The 18,107-nt window shown below is 30.0% G+C and overlaps 2 protein-coding genes across 4 annotated transcripts in view; one reads left to right on the top strand and one right to left on the bottom strand.

Moving 5' to 3' along the window:
• Positions 1 to 2,450: 2,450 nt before the first annotated feature.
• On the bottom strand, positions 2,451 to 8,928 carry LOC106677834 (oxaloacetate decarboxylase, mitochondrial). Its single transcript, XM_014415974.3, has 4 exons — positions 8,484 to 8,928; positions 8,323 to 8,419; positions 4,042 to 4,185; positions 2,451 to 2,821 (listed from the first exon to the last, which is right to left on the bottom strand). Exons 1-4 carry the CDS (start codon positions 8,552 to 8,554, stop codon positions 2,486 to 2,488), a joined length of 648 nt encoding a protein of 215 aa, XP_014271460.1. The 5' UTR covers positions 8,555 to 8,928; the 3' UTR covers positions 2,451 to 2,485.
• A 30-nt stretch (positions 8,929 to 8,958) lies between these two features.
• Positions 8,959 to 18,107, top strand: part of Adar (Adenosine deaminase acting on RNA) — a 36,062-nt gene continuing 26,913 nt past the window's right edge. Inside the window, exons 1-3 of one of the 3 annotated variants that reach the window (XM_067050431.1) lie at positions 8,959 to 9,169; positions 11,285 to 11,374; positions 16,003 to 16,087. In XM_067050431.1, coding sequence (XP_066906532.1) covers positions 9,092 to 9,169; positions 11,285 to 11,374; positions 16,003 to 16,087 — 253 coding nt within the window. In that variant the 5' untranslated portion in view covers positions 8,959 to 9,091. Of the gene's footprint in view, positions 9,170 to 10,529; positions 10,694 to 11,284; positions 11,375 to 16,002; positions 16,088 to 18,107 lie in introns of those variants that run through there. The other 2 variants (XM_014415971.3, XM_014415972.3) reach the window with 2 other exon arrangements.

Raw genomic sequence — 18,107 nt, 5'->3', positions numbered from 1 at the left:
CATTTTATTGATTCAGATAATAAATATTTAAATTAAACATTTTTAATGTATTATAACAATTACTACAACAAACTCACCATGTTTCCGACCAAGAATCTTCAATGACCGTGGAAAACTGCAATCTGTCACGTTTAATTTCAAGAGTACTCACGAATACGTCAGTATATTCTAGAAGCTGATCAAAAGTACTGTTAAAAAGTTGTCGACTATTCAGAAAACATGACGGCGACCACCACATCTTCACTGGAAAAAACTTACTCCCTCTGAAGAAACTAGCTTTCAAGCACACCTGAGAGCCCTAACACTTCATGAATTTCCAGATGTTGGTATGCAGAGAGCTCAACAAAAATGCAGCAAGAACTATTCCTATGGACTGTAAAAAAGCAATGGACTCCATGTCTCAAGGCATTTTATGTCCTAAGTTCTCAGACTTAGAGTTTCCAGAACAGCTCTATTCTACTGTTTTATTTGTGGACAAACAGATTCTGCCTGTTAAGTTTTTGAATTTTAGAGCAGTCATGTCACCTTTTCTACATGGTGGAGATAGTAAGGAAAAGCATTTACATCATAAAAATAGTTTTAAACCAAAGATATTAGCCAACATAAGTTTAATGACCACCATGTTTACCTCCTCCCAACATATAAGAGTCTGTATCCAAAATTCTATTTCTAACACAAATGTGAGGAGAGTAGTTATGCTCCACATTTTCAAGATACTACATATGCTTTTCCTGAGATAATCAATAGAGTTGGGTCATTCCAAACAACAAATGGAACTGAATAGCTGCAGCAGAAATGAATTACTTGCGAAGAGTGGCTTCAGAAATTGACATGGATAGAATTATTAATGGAAACATTTGAGAAGAACTAAATAACCCAGTATTAAAAGAGAACCTAGAGAAGAGGTAGTTGAGATGGTTCAGACATTTCTCTCAAATGAAGCTTGACTGAGACCCACAAAATTTCCTAGAGGCAAGGCCAGACTAGACTCTTACTAACTGTAGTTCTTACAGTAGTTAGAAACATTCTAGAGGAAAACTGGAATGTCTGATAGTATCCTCAATGTACAATATTAACATCATAGACAGTTTTCAGAGAAACAGGTTACTTCATCATATCTATTCAGACCTGCCCAATGTGAAGAGAACCTAACTGATGTATACTAGAGCAAATAGATATGCTCCTACAATATACATCAAGAACCATTATAGCAGAAATAAAAAATGTATAGACCATTAGTTTTGTTAGAATAAATAGAAAACTATTAAACAATGCTTGATAAAAAACAAAACATTTGAAGCTACGTTGAATAATGGCTTATATAATTAATGTTAAAAATTAATAAAGAATATGATTATTTTTTGTTATATTCATAATAAATAACATACCATTTCATAAATGTCAATATTGAATTCACCATTAATTTTATACACTGGCTATTAATTACTTAACCCATTTGAGACCCATTGCACACCCTGTGTGCAATGCATTTCCGATCCAAAGAGACAGACTGCACACCTTGTGCAATGATCTTGAATTGCAATTATCAGTCAGTATGAAAGAAGTGGCCATTAGAACAAGACTGGTTTAAAACAAACATTATCCTAGAAGTGTGTAAAAATAAAATTTGTTGTTGGTTTTATGTTAGATTATGTTTGGGCAATTTTTTCAAGGGTTATCATTCTTTACAACAAAAGTAAGGGTCATTCTTTCAGGAAAATTCATTATCTTGTACTGTTTCTTAAAAATTTATGTTCATTTAGGTATATATACATTTATTTTTATGTATTTAATTTTATCTATAATCATATTATTTTCTTGATTACTGAATCTAAAATAAGGATTTCATGTTACCCAACTATTTTCAGAATAAATGTTGTTCAATTTAATAATGTGTTTTTATATTATTCTATATTGCAATTGGTGTGCAATCCATCCCTCATAATAAAAACATTCGAGGAGCTACCTGCACACACAACGTGCAATCATCTAATTTGCACAAAGGAAGTTACAAAGTGACTGATTTCTATTGCAAACATGTTTTTTTTTATCAAAAATGGCCAAAATAATGTAAAAAAAAAATTTGTGCTGTCCAAAGTATGTGCTCTTTCGAATGGTTTAAGCAGAAGTTAAATTTTTCACGTTATGAACTATTGCTACCCTACTGGGATTCTTAACAGAAAAAAAAGAAGTGAGGTCAGATTATGTTAAGAAGGGTGTAAACTTTCAAATAATAATCTGTTAAAAAAAGAAGTACAGAATAATAATCTACTTATGGGCACACACGCATAAGCTTAACAAATTTGAAACAATAATAATTGAAGTTGTCGGTCGATATATAATTATAGGACACTGTTAAGTATAGAATTAAACAAAATTTGTTGAATTAAGAAGAAAAAATCATTAAAATATAATACATAGATATAAAAACCATCAAAGGAAGAGTAATCTATTAACAATAAACATTTATTTATGAAACACTTAATTAATTTACATAAAACTTAATGTGTAAAATATCTTCTAGGCCACCTTGAATAACATCTCCCTTTTTGATTGGGCCTGTACCCGCAGGAGAACCAGTCAAAATTAGATCGTAAGGCTCTAATGTCATATACTTTGAAATATATGACAGTAGATGTGGTATAGGGAAAATCATATCTGATGTCCTACAATCTTGCTTTATTACACCATTAATGGAACACCATAGGCGTACATCATCTGGGTATGACAGACAGTCAGATGTGATAGCAGAACTTATTGGACAAGCACCGTCAAAGCCTTTTCCAAAAGTCCAAGGTAATCCTTTACTCCTAGAAATATCCTATAATAATGGAAAAGTTGAAAATGTAATTAAACTAATCAATAAATATCTTTCAAAAATAAATTAGGGAGAAATAACTGACTTTTTTCTCCTCTTAGGCTCTTGGACTAGAACAAGTTGCTAATTGCTCCTAATATTTTGCTAATCTACATTACCTTTACATAATCTTATAAGGTTATCATTATTTATTAAGGATTTTTTAAATGAAAAATTTAGAACATCATTTGTCAAACCTCCACTAGCTATTGATTTATTTATCTCTTTGAATGAGAGGACGACACAACTGCATAAAAACTAGTGTAGAACAAAATGTATTTCAGGAACTATTGAACATGAATAGCTCTTTTGGAGCCCACATTTTAGCACATTTACTCTACTTTAAACAATGTACATTAGCTTATCTAGAATTGTAGATAGTTTTAAAGATATGGAGCTCTAAATGAATTTTTTTTTCAGGTTTTGAAACAGCCCCCTTGTTATTATTCCCCCTAACTATATTTGGCAGACTCGTCAATTTTGACTAGTAACTATACATAGTTTTCACTAAAGTAATAAAAAATTGGGGTGAAGTAACTGACTTTTTTTTCCAAGGGGCTCTTGTACTATTCTTGTAATAGAATAATTGGAGCATTGTGGGACAGAAGTAGTTGTCTTAATATTTATCCATAAAAGTAATAAATTACATATATGAGTATAAATATTTAAATAACAAATACATTTTTTTTTAAACAATAAATTTTCTAATCTTGTTATCTTGTTAATAATAAGCTATGTAAGAATAAAAAAAGGTAAGATCTTATTACTATCATTACTAATTTTGTTAGTAATAAATAAAAATAACCACAATGGACAAACTAATTAATATTAGATGAAACACAATTTTTTTTTTTTTCAAATTTCGAATGTTAATAAAGCGAATACTCTTTTTGAGAATGATTAGTTCAGCTCTACTCTACTATCCTTTATTATTACCAATATCCCTGGTGAATGTTCTTCTATTCATGAAACATATTCAAGTGATAAGCGCACATTGTAGACACAACAAAACACTGCAATGAACTATTGTACAAATTAATATAGAAATAAAAATTAAATCACACACAAAATAAATATACTAATAAAAAATAATCTAGCAGTACTAGATGCACATGCAAACACATCTTTTAGGGCTGTCTGTTTCCGTTGTTGCATGAAAAAATAAAAATATCAAAGTAATGTACCATTAAATTTTTAGCAGTTAAATCTAATGCCAAGCAATAACCACCAATATAATTATTTGCTTCATTTGGCTTGATGTTCTTGCATTTTTGTCCAATAATGACACCCAACTCTATTTCATGGTGTACCTCAAATCCTACTGGAATCTAAGTGAAAATAAATAGATTATATAAAAATAAATAGATAAAAAAGTAATATATCATGTTTGCATAAAAAAAACTTGATAGATGATAAAAATTAACTAATTCAGAGAAGTAATCTGAAAGACTAACCCATTACTGTGATCCCCTGCTTATCAACCTCTTAAACTCTTCAAATTAAAAAAAAAATGTTATGAAATTGTTTTTTATAATTAATATGTAATGAAAATCAGGTTGACATATGAATTCACAGGAACTACTAAATCCTAGTACTGTAGTCTCAAAAGATAGACAAAAGAAAGTATAACACTGTTCATTCAACAAACACAACTGGAAAAGCTGCGTACTTTATAATGACTATCTTTTGGTAACAGTTTACGTAATAAGTAATTATGTTACCTCACTGGAAATTATAATTCAAGTTTTACTATTAAGATTCAGCAAACCAAGAACTTATATTAACCCTGAGTTGTACCCACTGAACTGTCATAGCAAGGCCCTTAAATGAAAATATGCTAGGAATTTTTAGAACCCGGAGATCTGAATAATCACTGGGTAATTTAAGCAATAAAACTTATACATTGGTAAAGTCTTTAAATCAAAGTATTTTTATATAAGCACAGATGGACAGACAAAAAAAAATTTGATGCAATCATATTCAAGATCTTGAGCTCGACCTATTTAAAACATTCAGGCTATCTGAGTGAATAGTTTAAGCCATCAATAATAAAAATCAGCTGAGCTGTTATGTAAGTATCATCTGGCAACCATGGAGCTGTTGTCTTTGAATGAGATTTGACTGGTATCTAATTTGTGCTTTATCTAAAAACAGTTAATTTTTAATGGGAATTTAAAGCAAGGCCCAATCTACAGGATGTATTTGAGTATTGATGTCCGTGTCAATCACTAAAACTTGATATGAAATGTCTCAATCCACCCGACTTACCTCAACCAGGGCTCTAAAACCTTTAACATTTTTTAATGACTGCTTATTGCTTATTAAAGATTCAATAAGAATTTAAGAATCAAAATTGAGATTTGTCAGTTCTCCATGAAATTCTTTTTCATTTGATATCTCATTCATCAAAATCCATCACCTCTTAGAGCCGAAAAAGTAATATATAAAACAGTATTGTTATTTTACTATCCTTTGGATCTCTCTTCCTTCCTTAGTACCTGAGAGCAAATACCCCTTGGTCGTCTCTGTTCTTTCACAAGAATCTAAGGTCCCCTACTCTTAGAACCAGGCTGTGTGCTTATTTCTTACAGAATAAATTTGTATGGTCACCACCCTCCACATAGGTGATTGGCCTTATCCTTACCCTTAGAACATGTTTTCACCAACTTAATGCGGTTGAGTACCCTACAAAGCCATTTGTGGTCGAGGGATTTTGAGGTATTACCTTAGCAACCTTGCAACTGCAGCATCGCCGGTTTGAACCTGTCCTTGGAGGGTGTTGGTTGACTTTTATTTCATGACAGGCACAGGGAATGAAAACTTATCCCCCACTCTGGTTAGAATAGGTTGTTACCAGTAGATCAATGGTTCCAAAATTTTTATTTCACTTCATCACCCTTTTTGGGCAAAAAAGTTTCGTGGCCCACTTTTAAAGGGCTAAAAAATAATTTATTGAAAAAATATTTATAAACATTAAATTAATAAGATAAATATCTATAATTCATTTATAAAAATATAAAATAGGGGAAAAAAAAAATATGTAATTCAGTATGTAGGAAAATAAGAAAAACAGTGCAAAGTAAATGCTGGAATGCTTTGTATATTTGCTAATAAAACAGCATATATACCCAACGTCAAAAATGACCAGGCAGGGGATAATAACAAAAAAAAAATGTTGAGTACTCTACAGATTGTGGATACCATCCTGCAAGGATCAAAGGCGATTACCCGTAGAACTTTCTTTCCCCTACTTGACTTTAGACCAATCCCTTACATAATGTGGATACCATTCTGTGATTTCTAAATTGACTCTCTACCATGTTTAATATTTAATTCACCTCTTTCCAGCTATTCTAACCTGAACTGGATACACATTATCTGAGGTCTTCTGATACTAATGCACCACACCTCCTATATTTATGTCTGGACTAAACACATACCTCGACAAAACTATTTGATTATATCTAAGCAGTTATTTAATTACAGACAATCACTGTTATGGAAATCAAATAATTGAGAATTGGTTTAATATCATGACATTTCATTCTTGAGTATTCACTATAACAATATACCTTCATCCCAAAACAGACTCGATAAACCTGATGATTTGTGTTCTGGGCTTTAGGAAAAGAATTACATCTTGAAGTTGAAATTTTAAGAAAGCATGAGCAGAAAGGAAAACTAATAATACTTTAGAACACACCAATGATCCATTTTCAGGATGATATGTTAAGAAAACTGGGAAATTATAGTTCCATTACACAATGATAAACCTGAAAGGACATTCAGTTTAATTTTTAACATTTTAAATCAAAGTGGAAATATTACACCGATTCTACCAAGGTCTGAGCAACATAAGACTACTGTTAACAGAAACAAGTCGGTGAATTCTTTCAACTGAGCAATAATCAAATCCTTAAAAATCTTATCTAATAGAAAGCGCTGGTTTGTATTAACAATAGTATATATGCAAAAAAGAAAAATTGATTTTGTATTTGACTTATTCAGTACACTTTATGACAGCTCTACTAGATTTGAGACAATCTGCAGGATGACACCAGTTGAGATAGTAACAACAGTCTAGAGTACTATCCTGGGAATATTTCCAATTCAAAATAAAACCAAAACTTTTTTTTGGTCAGATGTGCCACTATTAAAGCAATACAGCAATAAATAAATCAAGGTAAAAAAATCATACGAATAATTTTTGGATGCTGGAAGTTACAGAACTTCTGTTTTTAAAAATAGGATTATGAAGAAAATTTAATGCTCGAAACGGTTTGAATTCAGTCAAATAACTAAATATATGTCTGATTAGAATAATGAACCATCAAATGGGGAAATATCAACCTTGATTGAACCTGAGGCATAAATATTTAATCTTAAATTTAATTAACATAAGCAAATATGTTAATACATTTCATACAATAATTATACCCTTGTAAATAACTAATACTATAGGCAGAAGTTGATAACACCAGGATTTTTACTTGACAACTATTTAATGTAACATAGAGAATATTAAGTATCCAAACTAAAAATATGAATTAAGGAACTCAAAACAAGACTATGAAGGTAGGTCCATTAACATCTGGTAAAGGAGATATTTAAATCTAAAAACTTCTATTTTTATGAATTATTTAGGTTTAATGGATAAATTAATATTTATTCCAACTACTTTATTAATGAAATTTATAATACTTCAACTTCTGTTCGAAGTGAATACCTTGAACACTAAGACAAGAGTCAATCTTTCTTCTATAGTAACAGTTAATGGACAGCACTTAATATGTGCTATTGTTTCCCATGTTTCAAATGTATTTCTTTATAAAAAATTAATGTCATTGATCAGGATTCCATTAAATTTTTTTTAATGTCACATCAAACAAATGAAATCCAGTTTAGTCAGATGGGAGGAAGTGTCAATACCACTAATCAGTTGTTGGCCACTGCTGATGTGGAAGAAAGATGTCTTAATGCTCATCGTAATCAGTTTGTGCAACATTACATATGAATGTTAATGTTTACATTTTAGTAATACTGGAACATATATAAATCTTAATAATTCATAACAATGAAAATCTTTAGACGTGAATATATCCTAAACAAAGTGCTAAAGGACATACATTCATAGGGAATTTATTTTCTTATTTTGAGATATTAAATTCATATTTTCAGTTTGTACATTTAACCCAGAAGCATTTGTGTAATGAAACAAACAAGAATAGAAATAAATGGAGAGTCTAAATGACAATGACAAAATAAAGATGTATGTCAATTACCAATGGATCAAAATTCCAGATGTTGGCTAATACATTTGAGAAAAAAACTATATTCACTACTAAAGTTTAACAAATAATTCATAAAGCTTAGAAAACTAAATAATAAAATTTGATTCTGTATCCAAATGTCACAGTAAATTAATGCTTACTTAAGTAATTAATTTTTAATTGATAATGTGTAACCTGGATTGGCTGTCCATCTAATAAATAAGAAGAAGTTGGTTTTAAAAAAACAACTGGTTCTGATGGCTCAGATAAACGCCTTTCTTTGACAACAGACCTGAAATAAACTCAGGTTTAAATCTTACTATTCTCTCTAAATACAGATCAATTTAATAAATTACCTGAAATTCAAACCAGCTCCAACAATTTTTTTCCCAAAAGAATAAAATTTTTGTACATCGAAACTTCGCATTTTAAGAGAAAAAAATAGACTCTTAATTAAACTGAAATCGTAATCCCACAACTATTAATAAACGGACGAAAGGTGGAACTAAAATATATTCATATCGATAATGATGGATACGCTTCTTGTGCGCAATTTGCTTTTCTCTAGTTGAAATAGAGATATTCCTATTATATTTTCATTTAATTACTTTTATCTTGAAATAATTTCTATTCAGATTGAAATAAATGTTACTGAGATCTACACAATTCTTTACACTGTGTTTTTCGCGTCGGTTATTCTTTTATTTACGTCCATTAGAGGGTGAATTTTACTCAAAATACCAATAAAGCGTCAAAAGGAATTGCAATATTCTTCCCCTCTTCAACAAATCATTTGAAAGAATTGATCTATAGTTTCTTACAACAGCTGTTATTTTGTGAGGGAATAACCTCAACATGGGCTTTATTTACTGGTAGTTTTGTTCCTGTTTCAATAGTTATTAATCTCATTCATTCCAAAGTGCAAACAATTGTTATTGTTTGGGTATTATAGTTTCTTTAATGTATGAATATTGCAACTGAGAACATGGGTGCAATTGATGAAGTTAATAATGCTCCAAGACCTCCAGTAAAAATTAAATTGGTATGTTGGTATTTCCCATTACATTTTTTGATTATCAATATCATAGTTTAGCATTATTTCATATCAGTGATTCTATTAAATGTTCCTGATTATTTTGGTTATGCTTTTCAAGTAAAAAAAAAAATATGTATATCTCTAATTAAAATTTTATTTAATGACTTCAGTTCAATTTTTTTCTATTCTCTTCTTAATTCTTAGATTTTAAATTGATGCTGTAGCAGACTGGTGTTGTATCTGCTTTCATTAAATATTTTCATACTGCCCTGATTTTATTTATTTTTGCAAGTATAGGTGTATAACTTTGGACAATTAGCCAACATGCCTTTATACACACACTAAGTGTTAGGGTCAGGAATAAGTCTAATCCATTATAAAACCTATTCAGTGTAAATCAGATAAAGATTCATAAGGACTGTAGATAATTTTCATTCAATATATTATATTATTTTGTAAAATGATTTGCTTAGTTGTAATATGTTTAATGCCATTTATTTAAATGTGTTATATTTTTCTATTTAGTTAGATGCTTAGTTAACAATTGAAAATTACTGCATTGGAAAGTAGATTTGTCATGTGAATCATTAGATTTATCATTTTAAACTGAATGTGTAGTGAATTCAATGCTTCTAAATAGTTAATGAACTGTAAAACAACTGTTAGTTATTAATTATTGATTTTATTTGCATGATTATTGGTATTAATTTTTCATAATAAACAGTTAGCGATTCGAGTTGATGTAAGTTAGATAGTTCCAAACAAATTTGTGTTAAATTTACTTGTAGCAAAAACTACTGCTAATATTTGCCCAGCTCTGGTTCCAAAGCATGAAATTGTTTTATAGAAAATCCGACACTCCATAAAAATGAAAGAGAAGTCTTCTTCATTCAGGGTTTAAATTGTCATTATCACCCTAAGAAATAGCTTGTTCTATATCCCTACAGATTTGTAATCTAAAGTATCAATTCAATTAAATTTTGTTTTACAGTTTAAAATTTTCAGTTAATATGATCAGAAATGAAATACACTCTGAGTAATTTTTTAATGTTTTATGTGTGTTAATGTTAGTTTAATTCTTACCACAACATTAACCATCAACCCATAATGGCATTGGTTGTTATTGTTTATAGATTGGTCAATTCATCTCTTAAATACCACACTTCAGTTAAATGATTTATTAAAGTACAAATCTTACTGGAAATGCAATGCAATTGATACATACCAATTGTATAATTATTGTTTCTTACATTTACTTATAATACTGACAATAAATATATGCTAAATAATTGTATGAAATAATAAATAATCATTGTATGAAATAGTTTTTATTTTAATTACCTGTCATATGTTATTTTTATAACACATCTGTAGTTATTGAGTGGAAATTTGTTAATTATGCCCCCTGCGAACCACAAGGGAGTTTTATCTACAACTATTTTAGACAAAAATGGTATTGTACCTCTAAAGCTTTTATATCCAGAAAGAGGACATAAAGTGGATTTTGATGTATCTAAATTGTTAAGATGGGTATGACTTCTTTGTTCATACTTAGGTCCCTAATAGGTTTTGATTTTATTTACTTCTTAGTGTAATGAGATGGATATTTGGAATTGTTAAAATTGTATAAATCTAACTGAAAAGTAATCTTGGAACCATCTTGATGAATATTTATGTTTAATGAAACCTCTGAAATGAAAAATCGAAATTGATTTGTTTTGATAAATTTCTACTCATAATTTACTCAAATTTGTTGATTCTGCCTTCACTTAATCTGTATTTGTGGTTCCTTGTTTCCCTAAATTATGTTTCTAAAATAAAGTGATTTCTTTTTTCTTCTAAAAATTTTTTTATGATGGTCTTGCTGCAAATCCAAGTGAAAATCCTTATGGTATTCATGAGTCTTATTTAAAAAAAAATCATTTTAAACCATTAAAATATTAATTTCCTCTGTATATTTTCACAAAGTAGTTCAAATTTATTTTTATAAATATGGGTTATGTGGTTTAAATATGCTGTCTCTTACTCAAAACCTTTTTGATCTTCCGGAATTCATCTCATTGTTATTTAGAAAATGGTCATTTTTTTTTTTTCAATCAATTAAAAGTTTAATATTTACAGTCTAAGAAAACAAGTAAGGTAGCAAAGCAGAAAGGAAGAACCCAGAAGCATGAATTAAAATCAAAATTGAGATTTCGGACATTTATTTGTGTAAGTTTTAAACCATTATCGTTACTTAAACTTAGCCCTTATAATATAGTAACAATATAGCCCAGAAAATCGTAACTTCGAATTTCTTAAAAGAATCTATTTAGATTCATATATATGTATAATATATACACAAAAGGTCTTAACTAGTTTTATTCTATCACTAAGGGCCAGTTTTTCAATTCAAGTTTGAATCGTATTTTCAACTGATTTCAAAAGTTTTAAAAATAATTTGATTTTCAACTTTTGTTTATTTTTGTAAATATACCAAAGAAAGACTTATAAAACTTGCATTTATTTTTATTGTAATTAAATAAAAGTTAAACTCAAGTTTATTTATTTATCTAACTTTGTAGACTATGTTATATTATTATGATAAAACATTAATGTACCAGTTCATCGAGTGATGAAGAACTCCATGACGTGTAATATGTCCATAAGGTTCCAAAAATTGTAAAGGAAAAACAAAATCATTAATAATGGAATGAGATGAACTTTTACAGCAGCTTTTATATGCGAAAGGAATTTGTTAATTTTATTTTATATATTCTTAAAGATTTTAATTTCCTAAAGGTAAAAATCTTATAATTTAAATACAATATTTTTAATACATATATTTATTCTCTTCCTGGACGTTTCAGGGATATTATGTCCCCCTCTTGGGCATAATATATTTCCCTAATTATTTTACCATTTTATACAACTTGTTTGTTCCATTCCTGATAATAAATAGATAAAACAATTAATAAATAAAAGGGTATTTTAAAACCTACATAGTACATACATAAAATGTTAAAATTATTTGCACATTAATAAATTTTATTTTTATAACGAAGCAATACTACTTGATCAATGATTTCCAGTGGAAATAAAGGTTTAATGAGAGATTGTGGGTAGAGAGTAAGGGACAGTAAAAATAATTCTTATTTTTATAGGTTAGAATTTCAAATATCAGGAATGGACTTGAGGTCTTCTTTAATGTTCTGTGACTTTTCTTGTTTTTATATAAATAAGTTTTCCTTTTTATCCAAAATCTTGACTGCATCAAAACTTAATTTGTGGTTGCGATTGTTACATGCTATGTGGTTATATAGGGCTTTAGTTTGTTAGTTTAATTTGTTTATAATGGAGCTTTGTTGTTTTATATGTATTTTTTTTTAGATATTGTAATGATTCACCATTGTAAATCTTTCCATAGGAGCAAATAAGTTGGTAAATGTAGGGATAGTGTCCATTTTCTGAATAGGGTCCATTATTTTTATTTTTTATTATAGCCTCCCTCAGCTAGGAACGCTCACCTGCCTACCTACTTACATACCTACTAGGAATGGGATATCGATATCGATATTATCGAAATATCGATATTTTGTCTCTGATACCTGATATTTTGAAATCGATATCGAGTAACCGATAATATCGGAATATCGATATTCTCCTTCAATAATATCGAAATATCGGTTTAAAAAAAAAAATAAAATAATGTAATATATCTTTAATCTTATATTCAGGAGGAAATATTCGTACCTAAATATAATATGGCAAAGATATTCCGATGTTATTTAATCCAAATATCGATATTTTGTTAAAGAAAATATTCAAGCTTAATAATAGTATTTCGATATTTAATATTGATTATTCATCATATTCATTTCGATATTTGACATTTTTATAATTCTAACGTTAGTAAAAGTATTCCGATATTGTATTATCGAAGGATCGATATATTGTTTCAATAATTTTACATCCTTTTGATCTTTGATAATGTTATTTATATCGATATCGATAATTACCAATAATATCCTAATATTATTTTATTGAAATATCGATATTATGTTTAAAAATACTAGACAAATTTAAAATGAAATATTAATATTTTGTTTCATTAATTTAATATCAATTTCGATATTAAACATATTTGATAATATCGATATGAAAGATTATCAACGATATTCCGATATCATTTAATCGAAATATGGCTATTTTGTTTAGAAAGACTAACAAATTATTTCGATATGTGACACTGTTAATAATATCCATATGAAAATTATTAACAACAGTAAGATATAATTTTATAGAAATATTAGTAATTCGCACTAAAAAAATTTGTGAAAAATATAGAAATAGTATTTCGATAAATTCATATTCCTTTCGATATTCGACATTGTTATTAATATCGATATTTTATAAAAAAAAAAAATTATGTAAAGCTCCTTTTTTTTAGCTTTACATAATTTTTTATTTTATTTAGATTTTTCATTTTGAAAATTTCATATTAATCATATATTTCGATATTTTAAAATATCGATATTTTAGTTCCGATATAATGTCGATATCGATATTGCTAACCTATATCGTTATCGATATCAATATCGATATTTTTCTTTCGATATCCCATCCCTAATACCTACCAGCCTAACTAATTTGGTACTGCCTTAAAAGTTTTGGTTAATCTTCTGTCCTGTAATTCCTATTTTAGAGTAAAATAATTCAACTCTAAATAAAATACTTGATTTAGTTTTGCTGTCAATCAAAACCCATTATTGCAGTTAAAACAATTCACATTATTTTTTATATAGCTGTGCACATAGCTTGCTTTTTCAATAGATTGTCCTCCTCTTGTATCCTGTCCGGCACTCACTGGTGCAGCTTCTTGTCTCTTACTCAGGGAGAAGTGAGTGGAGCCAACTGCTTCCTTCCACCCATACACAACAAAGGCCTTGTAGTACAGATCGTTTTCCTTCATCATCTGCTATGGGACATTGCTCACTATCAGAACATAGAGCCCTGTTCATATTGGCTATCAGTGCTTCATAGAAGGACATGCTTGGCAGTCTGTGGAAGCCCACAACTTGGGAATAGGGGATCAATCACCCCTATATGCCCCGTGAGGAACTGTGAGACTTACTAGTCTGAGAGGACCCACATTGATTCCAGGTGTGGACAGTAGGAAAGTACTTCATTAGGGTAGCCCCTTTTGGGCTATTCATCCACCGCCAGTTCCATTCTTGCAAAGTTACTTCTCGTAGAATCCTCTTCCATCTGTTAGGGTCTTCACCAATACTCGCTCGGAGGTTCTCTGGTAGATCTGTCAGACCTCCTCCCTTCATCGAATGTTGGTAGTGGTCTTCTTGCAGGAGGAGATGAATAGATGCTCCCCTGCAAACACCTGTACCACCTCATGAGACACTGTTCTGTATGCTTGAATGACTCACAGCTGAGCCATCTTCTGAATTGTCACCGACCTGCTTTTCTGACTGTGCAAATGATACAGACTCCATGCAGGGGATGCATATCTCAAGATACCCAAAACTACTCCTTTATAAATTGTCAATATTGCTGGATAACTAAAGGCCTCAAAATGCGCCCCCAGTATGATTAAATCCATTAAAAGCAAAGACAACCCTACTTCTCATGAGTAGCAGGAAAAGGAGGGCTTTCCTCCCTAATATTTAGCTACCTACCGACCTGCCTGCCTAACCTGATGCTGCCTGAAAAGTGTTTTAGTTGGTTTTCAGTATTGCAATTCTTGTTTAAGAATAGAATAATATGACCTCAAATAAAACACTAGGTCTTTAGGTTGGTGTCTTGCTGAATTGCCATTTCTGTAAGTACCCGCCTTGATCTTTATGATTCTCTTTAGGCTCTCAATAAAAACAATTTTCTGAAATAATAGCTATTTTAAATATTGAATTAATCAACTTTATCAGTTTCATTGTATTTTACATACAAAATATACTTTCTTATACTTACCTATCCACCTACCTCCATACCTGTCTGCCTAACTCCCTACTAACCTACTGCTCTATCTATTCGAACCATAGTGGGAGGGTCAAGTTTCATTCTGTGGGAAATAAAATTCGACTCTCTCCATCAGGCTGGATTTGAACCGGCGCCTCTGCAGTTCTGAGGTTGCCAAGACCAACACCTCGGCTACAGGAGTCCCCTGCCCTCATACTTACCTTCCTATATACCTGCCCTTATACTTCCCTTCCTATCTACCCACCTGCATACCTACCTATCTGCCTGCCTAAATACTTATCTGCCTACCTACCTACCTACTTATTTGCTTGCCTGCCTGCTTACCTTTTTACCACTTCCTGGCATTTCTATCATGCGGAGTGTGGTAGCAGTGAGGTGCCTAATGGATCGTAGATTATTTTCTGTAATCTTCTATTTATTTACAAATTTTTATTTACTTCTCAAGGAATAAAGAAAGGGGTCGCATCAAGACATCTCCAGGACACAGAACTTCTTTTTGCATTACTGCATATGTTGCCAAATTATTAATTAAAGGGCTTGTGATAAGAATATAATAAGCTATATGATTTAAATTGTTCATTAGGGTAGTTTTGAAAAAATCTACATTTTATGTTTTATATAGTATCTATAATATTATTAGTAGTGTAAAACAAATGAACACAATAATATAATATAATTATTTACTAAGCATTTTACACCAATTATGACTAAAGTTTAAACCCTTATTGTGTTGTTTGAATGTGATAAGGTAAGGTTCGAATCAAGTTATCATTCGATTTTACTAGGTATTCGAAGTATATAATTATTATTTAGTATAATAAAAACAAGACTATATTTACTTTCTTAATTTTATTAGTAAGTGTTTGTTGCAGGAAACAACTAATGTTTCAAATAGAACAATTAAACTAGAAAATAAGGATATTAAAGTATCAGGAGGAATCAAAAGATCTCAATCAGGTGTGTTTAGTTTATATTTTACACATTTCTTATTTCTAAGTTCATAAACAATGAAAGATTATGTTACAAACTTCAGTTATTTTTTAATGGAACAATTGACTTATTGTCCAGTCCAATTGTCACAAAAGGAAGGTAGGTGCCAAATTTTCTTGTATATTTCTGGGAAGGGTTTTGAGTGAATTCAGATATACCAATACATTTTTTCCTTTGGGAGGCCCCATAAAAATTATCCCCAGAAATATAGAACCGCAGAAAACTCCATTACTTGTGTTTTTACCATGTTTTTTTATGGAACTAACATTTTATTAAAACTAATTTGACTTCTGTTTTCAAAACTCAAATAGGTAAGTCTTGCGATTTCTCTTTTAAGGACACAACTACACATCCTACGAAAATTTCAGTCTTAAGTCTTTTCATGAATTACGAATTTAAATTTCTTATATTAAATTGCGGCTTTCAAGCACCTGACAAGGGAGTTTTGTTAAGATGAACATAATCTAAAATTTAAAACTGTTTCTACCTAACTGTAAGTCCTTCCATTGAATGAATCCTTTATTTAGGAAACAGAGTAGGAAAAATGGTGACAACTAATTCCCTTTCAAAAGTTAGTCTTTCGTGGTTTATATGAAATACAAAAACTACAACAAAACCGTGAATGTAATGTCGATTTTTCTCTTTATACTTTTTCATTGAATCAAAGAATCCAAAATATTATTTAAATGTAAATTTCTAGATTATTTTTTTGGTAAATTAGCTTTTATTTAAAAAGATGAACATGATCTAAAGGAATTAGTAATATAAAGAAAATAATTGCTTTGAAGAGACGCAACTCACGTGTTATCTTCCTTGCCAGTCACCTGAGACGTATTCATTCCATCCTTCAGGTCCCATAGTGTATGATCTAAATTTGACATTAAAAGTGATTTTCAAGGTACTCCATAATCCTTCCCTAGCGTCTTCTAGGAGAAGCCTTGAATGAAGAGGGTCTAATTTAAACATTTTAGCCATTCTTGATTGTATTTCTGGATATGTACTGCAGATTATAGCGTGGCATCGATATAATTATTTTACTGCTGCTCTTGTTAAAATATTTGCAAATCAATTGTAAAATAAGTGTCTCTATTATTTTTATGATCCAACGATTTCTGAAAATTGTGAAGGAAGTGATGAGTTACCCATACACCTCACGACTATTTTGCTAAGTTCACAAGAAACTTTTCTTGTCGTTATTGCAAAAAGTAGCGCTTCACTGGATTTCTTAAAGATGAATTGGTAAAAGGTGAAATAGGATGTTGAAAATACAGATATATTGATTTTTAAGACTGTCTTTTCAATTATATCTCAATACAACTGCCCCCTACCTTTATAGATGAGTAGATAAGTTTTCCTTAAAAAAAAAAAAAAAAAAAAAAAAAAAAAAAAAAAAATTCTTCCCTAAAATGTGGGGCTAAAAATCAGTTATGTTGGTTGATTCTGAACTAGATGAGGCTAACCCTATTACCTGAACCTCCAAGCGATAACAGGAGAATTGAGTAAGGTAGGCATTATGGTTCATTTGTATGAAGGAGAACTTGCTACCCAAACTCCTGATTAACTTCGGCATGAAATATTTTTAAAACCAGTTAAAAGTACGAAGTAAAGCTGCACAAAAAATAATATTAACACTTAGCATGTTATGAATAAAAATTGACTGGAAAAACTAAAAGCAAAAAAAAAGGATTGTGCCAGAAAATACACTAACAACCCTTTTTGAGAAATACAAGTTGGAAAAAGAAAAACGAGCAAGATTTTCATTATAAAGCATTGAAGAGATCCATGACGTTTCCTCTGGTCTCTGGGGTGCTTCATGTGCTACTTTTAAGTTATTCATTATTCACTATTAATTAAATTTATCATACGAAGTTCTAAGACACAAATAAAGAATTGTTGGAAGTAATTATAAGCAGCTATCCGAAACAGAAAATGGGCTGCCGTTAATTGATTATAAGAAAACTATAAAAATATTCTTTGACCTACACAT

Source organism: Halyomorpha halys, unplaced genomic scaffold (assembly GCF_000696795.3).
Source record: "Halyomorpha halys isolate HHAL.00 unplaced genomic scaffold, Hhal_1.1 Scaffold110.1, whole genome shotgun sequence".
In the NCBI taxonomy this organism is placed as follows: Eukaryota; Metazoa; Arthropoda; class Insecta; order Hemiptera; family Pentatomidae; genus Halyomorpha; species Halyomorpha halys.
The sequence above is the reverse complement of the archived record's forward strand: the minus strand, read 5'-3'. Positions and strand labels throughout refer to the sequence as shown.

Coding starts and splice junctions, on each gene's coding strand:
- LOC106677834 (XM_014415974.3), bottom strand. CDS start 8,554: ATGCGAAGTTTCGATGTACAAAAATTTTATTCTTTTGGGAAAAAAATT. Junction 8,420..8,483: donor GGAGCTGGTTTGAATTTCAG/GTAATTTATTAA, acceptor AGTTTATTTCAG/GTCTGTTGTCAAAGAAAGGC. Junction 4,186..8,322: donor TAGATGGACAGCCAATCCAG/GTTACACATTAT, acceptor ATTTTCACTTAG/ATTCCAGTAGGATTTGAGGT.